This window comes from Microtus ochrogaster, chromosome 22 (assembly GCF_000317375.1).
Source record: "Microtus ochrogaster isolate Prairie Vole_2 chromosome 22, MicOch1.0, whole genome shotgun sequence".
Lineage (NCBI taxonomy): Eukaryota > Metazoa > Chordata > Mammalia > Rodentia > Cricetidae > Microtus > Microtus ochrogaster.
In genome coordinates this window covers 2,022,767-2,039,525 of record NC_022023.1, presented here as the reverse complement: position 1 = coordinate 2,039,525, position 16,759 = coordinate 2,022,767, and the positions used below count along the sequence as shown (strand labels likewise).

The 16,759-nt window shown below is 41.4% G+C and overlaps 1 protein-coding gene across 2 annotated transcripts in view; it reads right to left on the bottom strand.

Moving 5' to 3' along the window:
* Window positions 1-8,521: 8,521 nt before the first annotated feature.
* Window positions 8,522-16,759, bottom strand: part of Acer3 (alkaline ceramidase 3) — a 67,935-nt gene continuing 59,697 nt past the window's right edge. For both annotated transcript variants that reach the window (XM_005357536.3, XM_026784353.1), the window contains 4 exons: window positions 15,789-15,890; window positions 13,525-13,629; window positions 11,624-11,669; window positions 8,522-10,999 (listed from right to left, as the gene is read on the bottom strand). In XM_005357536.3, coding sequence (XP_005357593.1) covers window positions 10,946-10,999; window positions 11,624-11,669; window positions 13,525-13,629; window positions 15,789-15,890 — 307 coding nt within the window. In that variant the 3' untranslated portion in view covers window positions 8,522-10,945. The remainder of the gene's footprint in view (window positions 11,000-11,623; window positions 11,670-13,524; window positions 13,630-15,788; window positions 15,891-16,759) is intronic.

Sequence of the window (16,759 nt, the reverse complement as noted above, 5' to 3'; positions counted from 1 at the left end):
CAATGAAAGCAACACATAAACAGGAGGACCTCCAACACTACCACTCTCAATTGCCTGTGACTCCAGCTACAGGAGATCCAATGTCCTCTTCTGGCCTGTGTGGGGACCCCTATACACATGGCATCTGAGCACTGCCTGGGTGTCCTAAACATGCCTCTCCAGGGGCATAAAGACGCAGGCAGTAGTGTCATTGGGACAGTTCTTATCTACTTTTTGGCCCTGAAAATTCAAGCCCTGTTACTTGCCGGAAAATTGCCTTTGTATGTATGTGTGTGTATAAACTGGAACCCTTACAATACGGGCAAAAGAATAAGAAACACGATTTAAACAGTACATGTATAAACTCGCTCCGTACTTCTCAGACCAGGAATTGTTTAAGTCCTTTCACTACGCTGAGGCTGCTGACCTAACCCTTGGTAGGGGATCAGTTAGAGCTGGACTCTATTGGCCCCTGCTAATGAAGACTCTCTGATGACAATTGGGGCAGGCACCAAGCTATGCATATAGCAGAATACCATTAGGCCATCATTGCATTGACTTTTTTTCTTCCTGTAACCATGTTTGGCTCTATTCTAGGTCTTTGGGCCGTCTGTCCTCTGGGTCCTGAAGGCAGCATCAAGGGTGGGCTGGCTCTCGTGGCGTGGGTTACAGGCTGGACCAGGCGTTGTTTGGCCCCTCCCACAATCTCTGCTCCACCCTAACCACAGCACATCCCATAGGTAGGACAGGCTGTATAAAAGGTTATGTGGCTGGGTTGGTGCCCCGATCTTTCCACTGGAAGTCTTGCCTGGCCACGGGAGATGGCCAGTTCAGGCTGAGAATCTGCTCTTGCTAGGAGTCTTAGCTGGGGTCATCCTTGTAGACTCCTAGAAGTTTCCCTTGCACCAGGTTTCTGCCTGATGTGGAAATGCCCTCCCCTGCTTCCAGTCATCTCTTTTAGTTCTCCCCCCCCCATCCAAGTCCAATCTGATCCCTCAAGTTCCTATCCCCACTTGGCTCCAGTCCATCCACGAAATCTCTTCTGTTTCCCCTTCCCAGGGAGATATGAGCTTGCCCTCCTGGAACCTCCCTGCTACCCAGACTCTCTCTATCTGTGGCTTGTAGCATAGTTTTCCTTTGTTTTACAGCTGATATCCATTTAGAAGTCTTTCTGGGTCTAGGTTACCCCTTCAGGAGGTTTTTTTTTTTGCCTCCAAATTTCATGATGCCATTATTTTTAACAGCTGAGTAATACTCCACTGTGTAAATGTACCACATTTTCTTTATCCATTCTTCACTTGAGGGGCATCTAGGTTGTTTCATGTTCTGGATATTACAAATAAAGCTGCTATGAACATAGGTGAGCAAGTGTCCTTATGGTAAAAACCAGTAGCCCTTTTATGTACAAATGGTAAACAGGCCAGCTGAAAAAGAAATCAGGGAAATAACGCCCCTCACAACAGCCAGAAAAAAATATGAAATATCTTGGGGTAACTCTAACTGAGCAAAGGGAAAACCTGTGCAACAAGTCTTTGAAGAGGTAAAGTGGAGAAGACGTCAGAAGATGGACAGATGTCTTCAGTCAGTGTTCTACTGCTGTGAAGAGACACCATGGCCATAGCAACTCTTATAAAGGAAAATATTTAATTGGGGTGACTTACATTTTTGGAGGTTTAGTCCGTTGTCATCATAGTGTGACATGGTGGCGTGCAGGCAGACATGGCGCTGGAGAAGTGTCCTACATCTTGACTTGTGGGCAATAGGAAATAGTCTAAGACACTGGGCATATATGAGCATATATGAGACCTATAAGCCCGCCTCCACAGTGACACACTTCCTTCAACAAGGTCACACCTCCTAACAGTGCCACTTCCTTTGGAGGTCATTTTCTTTCAAACCACCACATTCTACTCCCTGGCCCCCAAAGGCTTGTAGCCATATCATAGTGCAAAAATGCATTCCGTCCAACCTCGGAAGTCCCCATAGTCTATCACATTCTCAAATTTATTTCAAAGTCTAAAAGTTCAAAGTCTCTCCTAAGATTCATGCAACCTCTTAACTGTAATCCCCTATAAAATCAAAATCAAAAAGCAGACCACATACTTCCAACATATAACACACAGAATGTGCATTAACTTTCTAAAACATAGGGAAGAAAACACAGTATTTCCAGTGAGGAAATACTGGACCAAAGCAAAGCCGAAAACCAGCTGGACAAACTCCAAACTCTGCACCTGCAGGCCTGACGTCAATACGCTCTTCAGATCTCCAACTCCTTTAAGCTCTGTTGACTGCGACACACTTCTTTCTCTTGGGCTGGTTCCATTCTCTGTGAGCAGCTCACAGCAGGTTCCCACGGCTCTGGCATCTCCAACATCTCGGGATCTCCAAGGTAATTCAAGCTTTCACTTCGCAGTGTCATATGGCCTCTCCAGTTCTCTACTCAGGGACACCCCGACTCGTGCCTGGCTTCAGCAGCTTTCCTTGGCTGTGGAGACAAAGTCCGTAGCCCCTTTCTTCTATTCTTAACCCTAGGACCATGCAGCCAAAGCTGCCAAGCTCGGCTGCCTACTGCAGCTGGAACACAGCCCCCTTGTTGAATTCCATCTTCACCAATTTTCTGCTTTCGATGGTTTCTTTCACTAAGCCTGGCCACACTGCCCCCTCCCATGCTGGCGAAAGAGTTCCCTCCGCCTGCCCTGGGGGCTGTGTGCCTCAACTTCTGGTCAAACCTGACCAAGGTTGGGCTCCGAGGGCCAAGGACTCTGGATGTAGGTGTTGTGACACTGTAGCCAGACTGACCTCCACCAGAGCTGCTTTGATCATTCAGATCCAGTGGGTCATACATATCCGTCATCATTTATAGGGGAAGGTTACAAATTAATATTGGTTAATGTATAAAACAAAACTACTGTTGATCTCAAATGTTTCATACTGGTACAGGATTTTATGTGATGTAAGTTTAAAGTTATTTTTGTTATAGTATATGCATGTTTCTGTTCTTACTTATGATATTGTAGCCATACATCATACACCACTGAGGAAAACCACAAGAAAGACTTCGATAAGAGGTTTCATATTCTCTAAAAAGTGAGAGAGATTTTGGTATGTTGTCTAAAAAGCGAGAGAGATTTTGGTATGTCGTCTAAAAAGCGAGGGAGAAAGCAGGAGACAAAAGAAATAAAGAGGAAAAAATGGACTAAATGTATATAAAAAGTTATAAAAGGTCAAAAGGGGATGTAAACTATGTTTGTTGTGGTTTCTCATACATGCAAATACTAAATATGCTTGTTTTGTTAAAAAGTGTGTCTATGTCAGTTTTTTGCAAGCATGGAATTGAGACAGAAATGGTCTATTTATAGTGCTGTTTATGGGTCTGACTTCAAAACTTTATCACTGAGCTCTGATTACTAAATTTGGGTTAGCAGAAATTCAAATGACTTTTTGGTATAGATAATGTAAAAACTGCTATATGCTGTTTTTTAAAATTGTATTATGGCCAGGTGGTAGTGGCGCACGCCTTTAATCCCAGCACTCGGGAGGCAGAGGCAGGAGGATCTCTGTGAGTTCGAGGCCAGCCTGATCTACAAGAGCTAGTTCCAGGACAGGAACAAAAAAGCTACGGAGAAACCCTGTCTCGAAAATCCAAAATAAATAAATGAATAAAAAATAAACAAAATTGTATTATGGTTCTTCCTCTGTTAGACCCGTGTTTTATTTACTTAAAATCTATGCATGGGTAATTTAAAAAAAATCTTAAGGCACAAATCTATTTTAAATTTTAAATTGCCATTTTGCTAGAGTTAAAAAATGGATGCCACAGGATTTCACTGCCATCTTGATTAAAGATGACCACGTGGAGTGGGCCTAACAGATCTCCAAGATAGTTTGGCTTAAAATACACCTCAATGTTTTGTTTTGTTTTTTTTTTTTTCAAGACAGGGTTTCTCTGTAGTTTTAGAGCCAGTCCTGCCAATCCTGGAACTAGTTTTAGTAGACCAGGCTGGCCTCGAACTCACAGAGATCCGCCTGCCTCTGCCTCCCGAGTGCTGGGATTAAAGGCTTGCGCCACCACCACCTACCTAACCTCAATGTTTTTATACTCAAAATGTACCTTGTTCTGCCTGCTAGACTTTGTTAAGAGTCACCTAGGTGATAATGGTTATAAAGACATAAAGGGATCATAAAAAAAATAAAACAGCTAAGGTTTACAAATGTATAACAGGACTAGAGTCCCAGAGAATATACAGTTGCAACAATGGACCTTAATAGTTTTAGAAGTGCCAGTGCCAGATGACAGTCACCAGAAGCACCGGGTACAGTGAAGTGGAGCAGGCTGAGATCTAAAAGTCAGGCTACGTATGTGCTGTCGAGAGTGGGACCAAGGAAGTACTTTATTTTTGATATTGCAGAAAGCCATTTAAGAGATTTTAGGTTTTTAAATAAATTTATAAGGCTGTGAGACATCTGGGCTATAAAATGTATTATATTTTATATCGTTAGGGTTTAAACTATTTGGATAAACTGAGTCATAAATTTCTGTATTAATACTAAGAGGTTTAGACCTCCTCTTCTGGGGAAAGAATGCTGTTTCTATGTTAGTCACTCTGGGGTTATGAAGAGATTCAATGGCCTTGCTAATGACAGAAAACAGAACGCTCACACTGAACGTTAAAACTTGTTCAACTGGTCTCCTTGATTAACAACCCCGCTTCCAGCTCCAACAGGCCCCTAATTAGCTGCTTCTTATCAACAGACCAATGGCTTTTGTTCGAGAACAGGTCAATACTGCTCAACTGATGGTATAGAGGTTCCAGTATCACCCCCTTGAGCCCCTGGACAGACAGGACCCATGGTTGAGTCCTGTCATTGGTACTTGTGAAGGGGGAAAATGTTGGGCCCAGGGCAGCTTTCTCAGGTCAACTCGGTACACACCTGCTAAGATGGGTTCTATAGATGAGCAGGAAGGTAGGCCTGAGTCTCAGTTTGCCCAAGGGCAATGCCAGCCCTTAGACTCCCTCCTGTTCCCATATCACCCTGGGACCTGATCCTTGCCTTTGCAGGAGACAACATTAATAATTAGATATAAACTTGTTCTGTGTTTACCCTTGGAATGACTAATTCAGTTTCTTTATTAGCTTTAATTCAAAGTCATGACAGAGTGTGGAGTTCTAGTCTTGTAAAAGCTGCTAACTTATTATAGACTGTCAGAAAATACAAGTTAGTCAGGCATCTTTAAAGTACCGATATGATTAGTTACAGAAATAAACCTTATTTAGTTCCCTGTATGTTTTCAAAATCAAACTTAAAACAAAAACAAAGTTTGTCTAATTAGACATACCTAGGCAGCCCTCATACTTCAGAGATCTACAGAATGTGGCATTTAAAATAATAATTAAAAAGCCTATTATATTAGACAGAGACTCTGAGATCCTAGCATTAACCCAAGGTCTCCAGAGAAGATTATAGATACCATGATGTCTCCACCTGGATTATGACGATGCTGACCACTGGACGAGATGTCCCAGTGCAACACCAGCTGCCAGGACCCTGTCCAGACTGTGAACAAACAGCCGGACCTTGGAGAATTGATTGCACCACTTTTGCCTAGACAAAACAAGGTCAGTCTTTTCCATGTCCCTCTTCCACAGAAAAGGAAAAATTCACCTTCTGGGCCTGGCTTAGACAGTTGCTGTTCTGGATATTTCTGTCTCCAATGCTATGGAGACCTGGGCATGACTAACCGTATATAGACTTTGGTTCTTGTCATTTTTAATAGATTTAAAAAACTATTATTTGGTCTGTACTCAGATATACTTTATTTATCCTTCGGAGATCTCTGATAGTATTAACAGCTAGGGCAGTTATAATGTCAGTTTAGCAGCAAAAGGTATCCAGATTCTTCCACCAATCTATAACCAACTTGTAAGCTCATTAAAAAATGTTTTAAGGCCTGAGGATATAAAAGTTCATAAGCTTTGAGGGTCTAAAAGAAATGACTTAAGATATGAAAAATGTTTCTAATCCTCCCCATGGAGTTCTTTCTAATAAGCTGATAGAGCAATGACTACTTGCTATGTGGGTCAGAAGCTCAAGATTTTAGATTTATTCTGGTTGCCATTTAAATATGAACTTAAAGGTATTTCTCATTGGGCCAAAGGCATCTCGGTCAAACCAGACGTGGTTCTCTGAACAGCAGAAAAATATACATGCTTCTAACCAAAATCTGTAGTTTTTGCTAGGACTCAAAGGTATGAGTTTATTCCTTCTGTTTACAGATACCCGTTATCTGCTCTTTTTCTACAATATGGGTTTTTTCTTTAAGTTAAATTTTAACTCTGTTCCCAGTTTAAACTTATCTCAATCGGCTTTCACTTGGCTGGTAGATGTGTCTAAGCATCAGTTGCTGACTATAACCTGCTCTGAATGGTGGCGAGCCCTGGACTTCCCGAAAGCTGATGTGAACAGTCTAGCTGATATGAACACTCCCTGTTCCTTCAACAAAGTCTGATGAGTGCCCCATTGCCTAAATGTCCCCCACCTACACAGGATTTTTCTGTGTAGCCCTGACTGTTCTGGAACTTACTCTGCTTCCAGGCCGGCCTCGGACTCACAGAGATCCTCCTGGCTCTGCCTCCTGAGCGCTGGGGTTAAAGGCGTGTGCCACTGCCACCAGGCCTAATTGAACATTTAAAACATCTAAAGAAAAGACTGAAATTTTAATTTACAGTTAATAAGAGTTTTAAATCTACATCTAAGATAAAGAAATGTTAAAAACGAGTAAGAAATTAACAAAAAGTTGAAAGATTGTATAAGAACTAAAGATAAATTCTAAAAAAAAAGAATTTAGGCGTTCTCCGGTTGTGTTTTCTGCTGACTTTTCCTTCTTTACCTTCAAACAGAACGAAATTTTCTATGAAAAAAAAAAAAAAGAATTGTGCAGCCTAGAAGAGATCCTATTCTAAAAATTTCCCATCGTGAAGATGATCTCTCTTGATTATTAACTAATAAACAAGAAAGGAAAATAAACTAATCCTACCTTACAGCTTTACCTTGGAACTGTCTCCTTTCACTAAATCTATTCTGTGTCATGGTAACTGTCTTCATTTAATTCCTTTGTCATTTTTCATTCTGAGGAAGAACTTAAACCTGTGAGCATCTCATTTAAAAACCTTTATTTTGTGCTTCTCTTAGTATGACTAATTTTGTTTTTAAGATTTATGTTATGTGTACAAGTGTTTGGCCTGCATGTACGTATGTGCACCACATGTATGGCTGTCACCTCAGAAGAGCCACTGGACCCCCTGGAACTGGAGCTATGAATGGTCATGAGCACCCGTGGGTGCTGGGAATTGAACCCAGGTCCTCTGCAGGAGCAACAAGTGCCCTCAGCCGATGAACTATCTGTCACTCCAGCCTCAATGCCAGGCCAGACTTAAATGTGGGTAAACATGAATGTGTGAGAGACATATTAAAAGGCCTGATAAATACATACTGCCTTGTGATAAATACAGGTACTCCTAACTCCCTACTAACCTACTAAAATTGTATTTTTTTGCCTATCAAATGTTTCATGAACCCTTCAAGTGCTATTTGTGTCTATGAAATGAACACCATCCACGCATCACAGCATGGAAGCCCTATTAAGTCATCACACGGGACGTACCGATTTTAATAAGGACTGTCTTCCAAACTGGTACTGGAAAAAATTAAAACTTTATTTATTTTTTAAAAAAGGTCAAGGGTAACAAAAATAAAACAGCATCAAAATGCTTTATTTTGACCCAATTCTTTGGACGCTGTGTTGAGAATTCTGTTGGACTGGCTCCTCCTATAAGAATGCTCCTACTGTACAGTGATGGACGTAAGACTTCCAAGTGAGGCTGAGATACATCTAGAATGACGCACAAATTTGCCAAAGAGCTTTAACTTGAACTTCCTTTCCATAACGAAAATTATAGAAGTTACAATATCACCAAGCAGTAACACCAGACTGGGTATACTTACTCTGTGTAATAAAAAGGACATATTATTAAGCCTTACCAAAACAGTCTCCCTTATTGTGGTTAGAACTCAGTGCACTGCTGCAGTCTTACTTCTCTGCGATCCTCGGCAGAGACAACAGACTGCACCTGATAGGGCATTAAAGCTGTTAAAGACGGGCTCTAGATGTGTGCAGACCGGATACAGCCTGTGGGGGTCATTCTAAGGAAGTGGCACCAGTGTCTCCATGGCCTCAAGAACACCTTGAAGACAAGCACCTGCTCCTAGCTATGAAAAGGCTGAAGGACTTAAAGGATCTCTTCAGACAACAAACGGGATGCTTTCACTTCTTAAAGGCAAAGATAAACTCTATTACAAATCTATCAGTAATTACAACCGTATGCTTTGCTTTTTTTCATTATTTTTCTTTTGGCACTGTTGGTACTCTGGTTACAACCCATAGTATCTTTCCTTTAATCCATTCTACTACTGGATTTTTTCCTAAATTTTTTTTTTGTATTTTACCATGATCTCAATATATAACCATCAGTTGGGATTTTTTGTTTGTTTGTTTGTTTGTTTGTGTATGTGATTTTGTTTTGCTTTGTTTTTTAGCAGTCTTAAGGACTATACCCAGAACAATTTACACAAGCATAGCTTTGGTTTTCCTGACTCAGGTCCTTCCTGGGGCCACTTCTGGTATAATCATATTGTTCTTGCACTGACAACTTTTCAGAGATTTATTACTTTAAGTGTATGGATGCTCTGCTTGTATGTGTACCATGTGTGTGTCTGGGGCTTGCAGATGCCAGAAGAGGTCGCTAGAGCCGTAGGAACTGCAGTGATGGAAGGTTGTGAGCTACCATGTGGGTACTGAGAATCAATTAGTGCTCTCAACTGCTACACCATCTCTTCAGCTCAAATTCTTGGATTTTTAATCCTGTACAATTTGTGTCTTCTAGGATATGACAGTTTCAAACTTAGCTCATTATGATAAAGGGATTCAAGTCAACCCCCACAACAAAAACTCCAAAGCCTCCTCTCCAACCAACAGAAACAACAGGAAGAGAGCTTTGTGGTCTCTCTTTGGCAAGGATTACACTCCTCATCAGCACAGATTTACACAAAATAGACTATTATCCTTTAGCCCCTCGGAAAGTGTTTTGGGACCACAGCTCTGAGGATGGGGTAAAGTGAGGTAGGCGAACAGGAAGTTCTAGAGGCAAACAAACAAAAAGCAACCCCAAGGAAGACTGGAAACCTCTCCAAATTTGGTATATGCATAACAAAATAGCACGCTTTAAAATAAGCCCTACCTCTCTAATTGCCAAGAAAGATGGAGGCTCTGCTGGCCAAGGACCTTTGCCAGTCCCATTCCTAGTGAAAGATCTCTATTTCCATCACTATCCATGTGTCTCTGGTCCAACTCTTGTTCCAGGACACAGGAACCTGGGCATCTCAGCGGGTGCACTCTGGACTCTGACCCATGCCTACAGCGACAGTACAACTAAGGTTCTCTTAGATTATGTTTTGGCACGTCTTGCTTTTATAAAAGCAATGTTGGTCTTTAAAATGTACCAAGACTACCTAATGAACCAAATGCTTTTTGTTTGTTTGTTTGTTTGAGATCTCACCTTGAAGGTGTTCTGGAACTATGTAGGCCAGGCTGGCCTTAAACTCACAGAGATTCGCCTGCCTCTGCCTTCCGAGTGCTGGGGTTAATGGCGCGCATCACCCTGCCAGGCTAAGGCTTCTTAATGACTATTGGAAAAATGGGAAAGTTGTTTTTATCAATTTTGCATGAGAAAAAACCCCTACTTTTCCTTTGAAGCCTTAGCTCAGGATGCAATCAATAGATACATGACCTTTCATTTATTTTTGTGACAATCAATTCAATTTCCTGACACTCAGATTAGACCTATCTGCCTCTCCATGAGACTTGACTGCTATTACTGACTTTTAAAATTTTAGATGCTGCAAAAGTTACAAGTCAGTACTGTTTTAATATTTCTATTTCTTCTCCTCAAAAAATGAAGGAGCAAATACTTTAATAAGCTTTATGCAAAACAGGGTTAACCTGACCCAGGTGTCTGGGTATAGCCATGACCTCTCTGAGAACTGGAAAATACTGCACAATGCAAGAAGTAAAAAACGTCCAACTTTCCCTGGTAACTACGCTGGCATACAGAATATGGGTAGGCCAGATCACCACTTAAATTTGCTAGACGCAAAAATAATAATAACTTGAAAATCAAAGAAGGCAAAACAACAGACTTTAACTGGTGAAAGACAGGAGCCCTGAAAGAACTCCCAGCCGGATGACAGACGGCCGGCCCCTTGACTGGCTGTGGGCCAGAGCCCAAAACAAACTGGTGGAGGTGAGAACAGAGCCCACGCACTGGCAGGTCGGAGTCTGCTTACGGCGGTCCAGCTAGCACCAAGGCAGATAGTGAGGGGCTACCCAGGCAGCTCAGCCAGGGCTTTCTTTTCCTTTTTAACATTAAAAAACCACGTGAGGTTAATATAATAATATAAATCAAAGCTGACACAGCTAAGTACTGGCTCACAGTCAACCATCTGGAAATGGGATTTTGTCAGTCCTTAATGACTTTGTTCAATATTTAATCAACAATTAGGAAAGGTATAATTAACATGCAACTCTTGTAAAAAAAAGAAAATAAAAAATATTAGCTTTTTCCATGAATGACCAGCACAGACTGTTAACCTGTTAAGAAACACCCAACTTCTCCCACTCCAGAATATAAATATACACCCATCAGTTTCTCTGTAAGCATCTTAGGTCACAGACAAATGAGATAAAGCCAGGAGCTAAACAGTCAACAAATCGATGCTCATTCTGTGCGGCTGAGTCATCCAGCTCTTGTGACGGGCATGGTGTCTGAATGTGCACGTCTTTGGGGACTTCTGGACCATCTTGCCAGAACTACAGCAGGTGCTTTTGTTTCCTTGATAGAAGAATTCATCAGTGCTTCCTCTGAGGTTCAAACATGACCATGGGCCAGACCCCAAAGAGAAACTGTGGAGACAGGCGGGGACAGGATAAGAGGAGAGACTGCTCTATGCCTGAAGAAGAAGGAGGATTAACACGTCCTGGGGTCTGCACGGTAACACGTGTCAGGCGTTAGTATGAGCAGCCTGAGCACAGCAAGGGCCTTCCTGACATCAGCTCTCAAAATCTACTTTCAGTTCATCTATGCAAATGAAGTAGGCATATAATCTGTAACTCCTAAAGGAACTGGGGGGCAGACTTGTGTGCACACACACACACATGTGAACACAGTGCTTGTGCAAGTCAGAATAGGGCACTGGGTCCCCAAAGCTGGAGTTAGAGGTGGTTGTGAGGTGTCTGACATGGGTGCTGGGAATGGAACTTGGGTCCTTTGAAAGAACAGGACATGCTTAACTGCTGAGCCATCTCCCTAGCCCCTTAATCTTCAAGTCTTAAAATAGTGCTGTAATGTAGCTACCAATAGCTCCATTCTGTTGAAGTAACTCGGGTTTAAAGAAGCTGCTTCTCTAAGATCACAGAGTAGGAGATGGAGAGCGAACACTTCAGAACTGATGTCTGCTGCCCTCCATAGCTCTGTTGTCTCTCACATCCACTTCATCTTCTACCACCACCCTGCCTCACAAGACTTACCTTCACTTTAGGCCTGTATCTCAGGTAAAGAGTTCTTGTATATAAACTGAAAGAAAAGTGGGAAAATTTCTTAGACAAATCAACTCATAGACTTTAACTTCAGGTGTCTGTAGTTTAGACCAAGCATCGCATTATAATGCCCCACGTGGTTGGTATCACAAGTCCACCTTTGCAAATGCAGCTGGAAGCATTAATTAAATAAAGGCATGAGAAACCCAGAGAGTAACAGTTTCGTTGGTGTCTGTCTTTAAAGTGAGTCACTGCTGGAGCTGAGGTTAGACCAGCAAAGCAGAGTACATGGCAGACACTGGGCTGTCAGGAATACACCACAGTTTTATGTACACTACACTATTTAAATGCATTGGAATAGTGACAAATGTATCATGACCACAATACAAAACATAATTTTCTAGCATTTCTAATAAGAATGTAAACGTTGCAAGAACCTAGTTGTTAAATTTGTAAAACTTAGTGTGACTGTGCTACATTTTCCTGTACACGAGTCCCTCAGTTTTGTTTCTCACGCACCTTCTGGTCTTAGAGAAAACACGATTTCCATTCTGTAGTCTGACCTTCAACCTCCATCAGTTGTCCCTCAAGATCAGACCCAAGCCACCATAAATTTCTGGTTCAAAAAAAAAGGATTTTTTTTTTCTTTCTTTTTTTGGAAAGTTCTGGCTGTCCTGGAACTCACTCTGTAGACCAGGCTGACCTTGAACTCAGAGATCTGTCGGCCTTTGCCTCCTGAGTGCTGGAGTTAAAGGTGTGTGCCGCCACCGCCGAGCTTCTTTTTCCTATAAACATTTCACTTTGTTCCCACAAAGATTCTGAGGCTAACGTGCCATTGGTGAAGACATGACCACGTACACATCCATTCATTAAAGACATACACTGGTTGCTGACTACATATTAAGCGTTATTCTCATATCTGAAAGGTGGCAAAGAATGGGTAAGTTCCTGCTCGGATGAACTTATACCCGGCTGGGGAGGAAGATGAGTAAATACAAACGTAACTCATCATAAACACTTTGAGGGGTAACAGAGACGGCTCAGCACTGGTGGCTCATAACCATCTGCAGCTCCAGTTCCAGGGGACCTGATGGCCTCTGCTGGCCTTTGCAGGCACCAGGCACACACGTGGCACACAGAAATGTGTGCCAGTAAAATAAACTAAAAATATATGTGCAGGCAGAGCAAAATAAAAGTAAGTTGTGTTTTTTTTTTAAAAAAAATCAATCACAAATAGATGATTTGAAGGAAGATAAGGCCTAATAACTGGGAAAAGGATGCTATGGAGGTATGACTAGTCCATTTTTGCCAAAAGTGTCTAATCATAAACAGTCTCAGAGAACAAAGTGATAACCAAGTTATTTCTGGAAAAGCAGCCTTCCACCCCCGAGAAGGTCTGGACTGAACACTCTAAGAACACACACCCTCACACCCTCTTGTGGAGACTTGGGTGTGAATGGGTCTCGTGGAACTAGTCAGCTGTCAGCCATCTACTTCTGGAGTACACGTGAGAGAATCCCCAGCTCCAGCTGCTCCTGATCTCATGCACATGACACACACGACATAATGCGAGAAGGGAAGGAACTCTTTTTTCAAGGGTTTCTCTGTAGCTTTGGAGCCTGTCCTGGAATTAGCTCCTGTAGACCAGGCTGGCCTCGAACTCACAGAAATTGGCCTTCTTCTGCCGCCCGAGTGCTGGGATTAAAGGCGTGCGCCACCAGCATCTGGCTGGGAAGGTAATTCTTATGGTCACCCAGTGGCAAAGGCAGTGCTGAAATACTGATTCTGTCTCCAACATTTTATATTTACACCTTCCTTCTTGAAGCATAAAGTCAAAAAAAAAAAAAGGCAAAACTCTTCCAATACTACATCAAAAAGCCTTTATTTCCTACCTGAAAAGGATGTGAAGATAAGAGCCCAGGCCAGTTAAAATATGCCACCATGCATGAAACTGTGTTGTGACACCAAGGATAGGGGGTGCTCTCTTTCGAAAGTTCCTGTGTGGAGAAGGGGAGGGCACTTTTATAACTGAAGTTATATGTTACACTTTGAAATATTGTAAAATATGGAAATTATTTAAGTTCTGTACACTCACTGTATTGTTTTCTAAAAGGGTATTGTGGAACAAACAATACTTCCAAAAGGTTCATGAGGAAATGACTCAAATTAATGTAGAAGACAATTTACTGGCCTCTTATTAACTTTAATGTATTTAATTAATTAAAGGTTTTGAATAGTCTTACCCAGAATGCATCGTTCTGTTCCAGGTAACCACTAAGCCATGGAAACTGTTTTTAAGTAGTGCTTTATTAATACTTAGGAACAGCTACTTTCTGGAACTCACTTTGAGAAACACAAATACAGTTAGCTATCTGCTCAGGAAAAGGAAAGAACACACACACACTTCTTTTCATCTCAGTATACCACTATATAGCTTATAAATTCTTTTAATATCTACGGTTTCACATCTAAGTGCTTCTTTGAGGAAGTGAGCATTAGCAAAACTGTATGTGGCAGGAACTTAAAATTTGTAGATTAACATAGTTCCCCAAGTAAGTTACCTGAGTCTGGGTGGGTCTCAAACTCTTTTGATTAAATAGGTATATATCATACTAATGTTCACTAGAGAAGAATACCAATGTGGAAAGCCAACTTGAGGCCACCATACGGAGTTAGTGGGTCACACCCAGGGATGGCTACCCGCTCAGCTCTCCTAGGCATTTTGCTGGATGTTTCTAGTTCAGAAGCATGCATCTAGATCTTAGTTTCCCAGGGTTTCAAGTAGTCTAGGCTAGCTTTCATGTCTTGAACCTCCTACCTAGAGTGCTGGGATTATGGGTATACACCACCATATCCAGCTTGATCTTAGTATTTAGTATATATTTATTTGTCTATATTCACATAACTTTTTAGTATAGGGATCTAAGCAAAGTATATAATTATCTACATTTAAAGTTCCACATGTACATATACAACATATGTGGCGGTGGCATCTGCTTGTGACTCTAACATTGGGAGATGGAGACAGGATGTAAGGAATTCAAGACCACCCTTGGTTACTTAGTGATCTCAAGGCCAACCTGGGCTGTATGAGACCCTGACTCGAAAAAAAACAAATCACCCTCCTCAAAAGTAAGCTAAATAATAATCCTTATAACCGAACTTCAATAATTATCCAATTATGCTAAATCCAAGTCATCTGAACCTTCATTATGCCTCTCTCCCACGTCACTTTGAGGAAAAGTCTAGACATATTTTATCACTACATATTTCAGTGTGTCACTAGAAAAACTTCTTTAAAACATAGCTACAATACTATTTTCATATCTAAGATATTAGGAATAACCCTCTAGTATAAAAACTTAATTATTAATCAAGTCCAATACTTGTGAACTTCACAAGTGAACCAAGACCACAAAGGCTAATAATGACATTGTTAACCACTGGCTTTGGTTTTTGGTGCTGGTGACAAGTGCTCGACCATCTGAGCTGATGTTAGCATGCATAATATCTCTCTCAAGTCCTTTAACCTTACGCTATACCTCCCTTCTTCTCCTTTCCTGTAATAAATCTGCAGAGACCAGGTCACACAACTTCCAGGTTTCTAACAGTCTAAGGCTTTGCTGACTGATGCCGTCCTTGGCAAGGTTAACCTGCATTCCAATGCTTATGTTTCATGAAGCAGATTAGGTCATTTCTTTCTCTCTCTCTCTCTCTCTCTCTCTCTCTCTCTCTCTCTCTCTCTCTCTCTCTCTTTCTTTCTTAAGACAGGGTTTCCTTGTGCAATAGTCCTGGCTATCCTGAAATTCACTTTGTAGATCAGGCTGGCCTCGAACTCACAGAGATCTGAATGCCTCTGCCTCTCAAGTTCTGGGATTGAAGGCTTGTACCACCACACCAGTTTTCAAAGATACAGTAAATCTGTGATTAACTGTATAGTTTTTGATACACACATACAAAATAACCCAAGATTATAAAATATTCTGAGGTTTGAACGTTCAGGCAATGTAAATAGGTATTCCCAGAGTTTAATTTTCCTGTGCTATACAGTGTCGACACTGGTAAAATTCATTTTAGGACACTAAAATGCCTACAAAATTCTCTGCTTAATATAATGCTTCCAAAATTATTTTCTAGGAATGAAAATATATCTTACCTCAGTGAATCACAGAAGATGTTATCTACATTCCACAATAAAAATCCCAACAAAAAGACAGTCAAGGACGTATAGCCCAGGCCTCTAAGCCATGGATAAACCCTGCAGGGAAAAGAAAAGCAAAATGACAAGCCTTCAAGCCCAGATCATGTGACAGCTGGAAATCATCATTTTTATGAGAAAGAAAAGTCCTCAGGAGACGAAGAGAAAATCCATTTATTAATTTAATGTCTTGTCAAACATGTATTACATACTTTAAACAGATTTTTTGAGGAGGGTCTTGCTATGTTCAGGCTGGGCTCCTGCAGTTCTCTTGCCTCAACCTCCAGGAGCAGCGACTACAGCAGGTTCACCACTGTGCCTAGATAGTTGCTGAACGTTTAGCTATTTAAAGGCACTGGAGAGAATGGCCCATCAAGACTGTTAAGTATATGAAGGAGATAGCCCGATATACTTGCCCAACAATTTTTCAGTGATGGGATTTCTTACTGATGGGAGAACTACTAACATTGAATCACATTCTCTGCCAGGCACTGAACACACACACACACACACGCACACGCACACATACACACAACACACACACACACGCACACGCACACACACACACACAACACACACACACCTACATCATAGAATATACTAATACACCTGGAACTGGTTATGCCCAGCAAATACCACATTTTTTACCAAAAGCCTGAAAATATTTTGATTGTGATTTTTTTAACCTGTAGACAAAGCTGGAAAACTGACACCTTAATGATACTAACTTTTCTAACCTGTAAGGGAGTATCTCTCAAAGGGAGCATCTTTCTCAGACGGAGTATCTCTCTCCACTTACTTAGAACTTTAGTTTCTCAGGAAAATACTGTTGTTTCTAATGCACAAATCTGGAATACTGTCCAAGAATGGAGTTGTGTGACAAGAATTCTGAGTACTTCCGAGAAAACAAGACAAGGGTCTTACGAGCT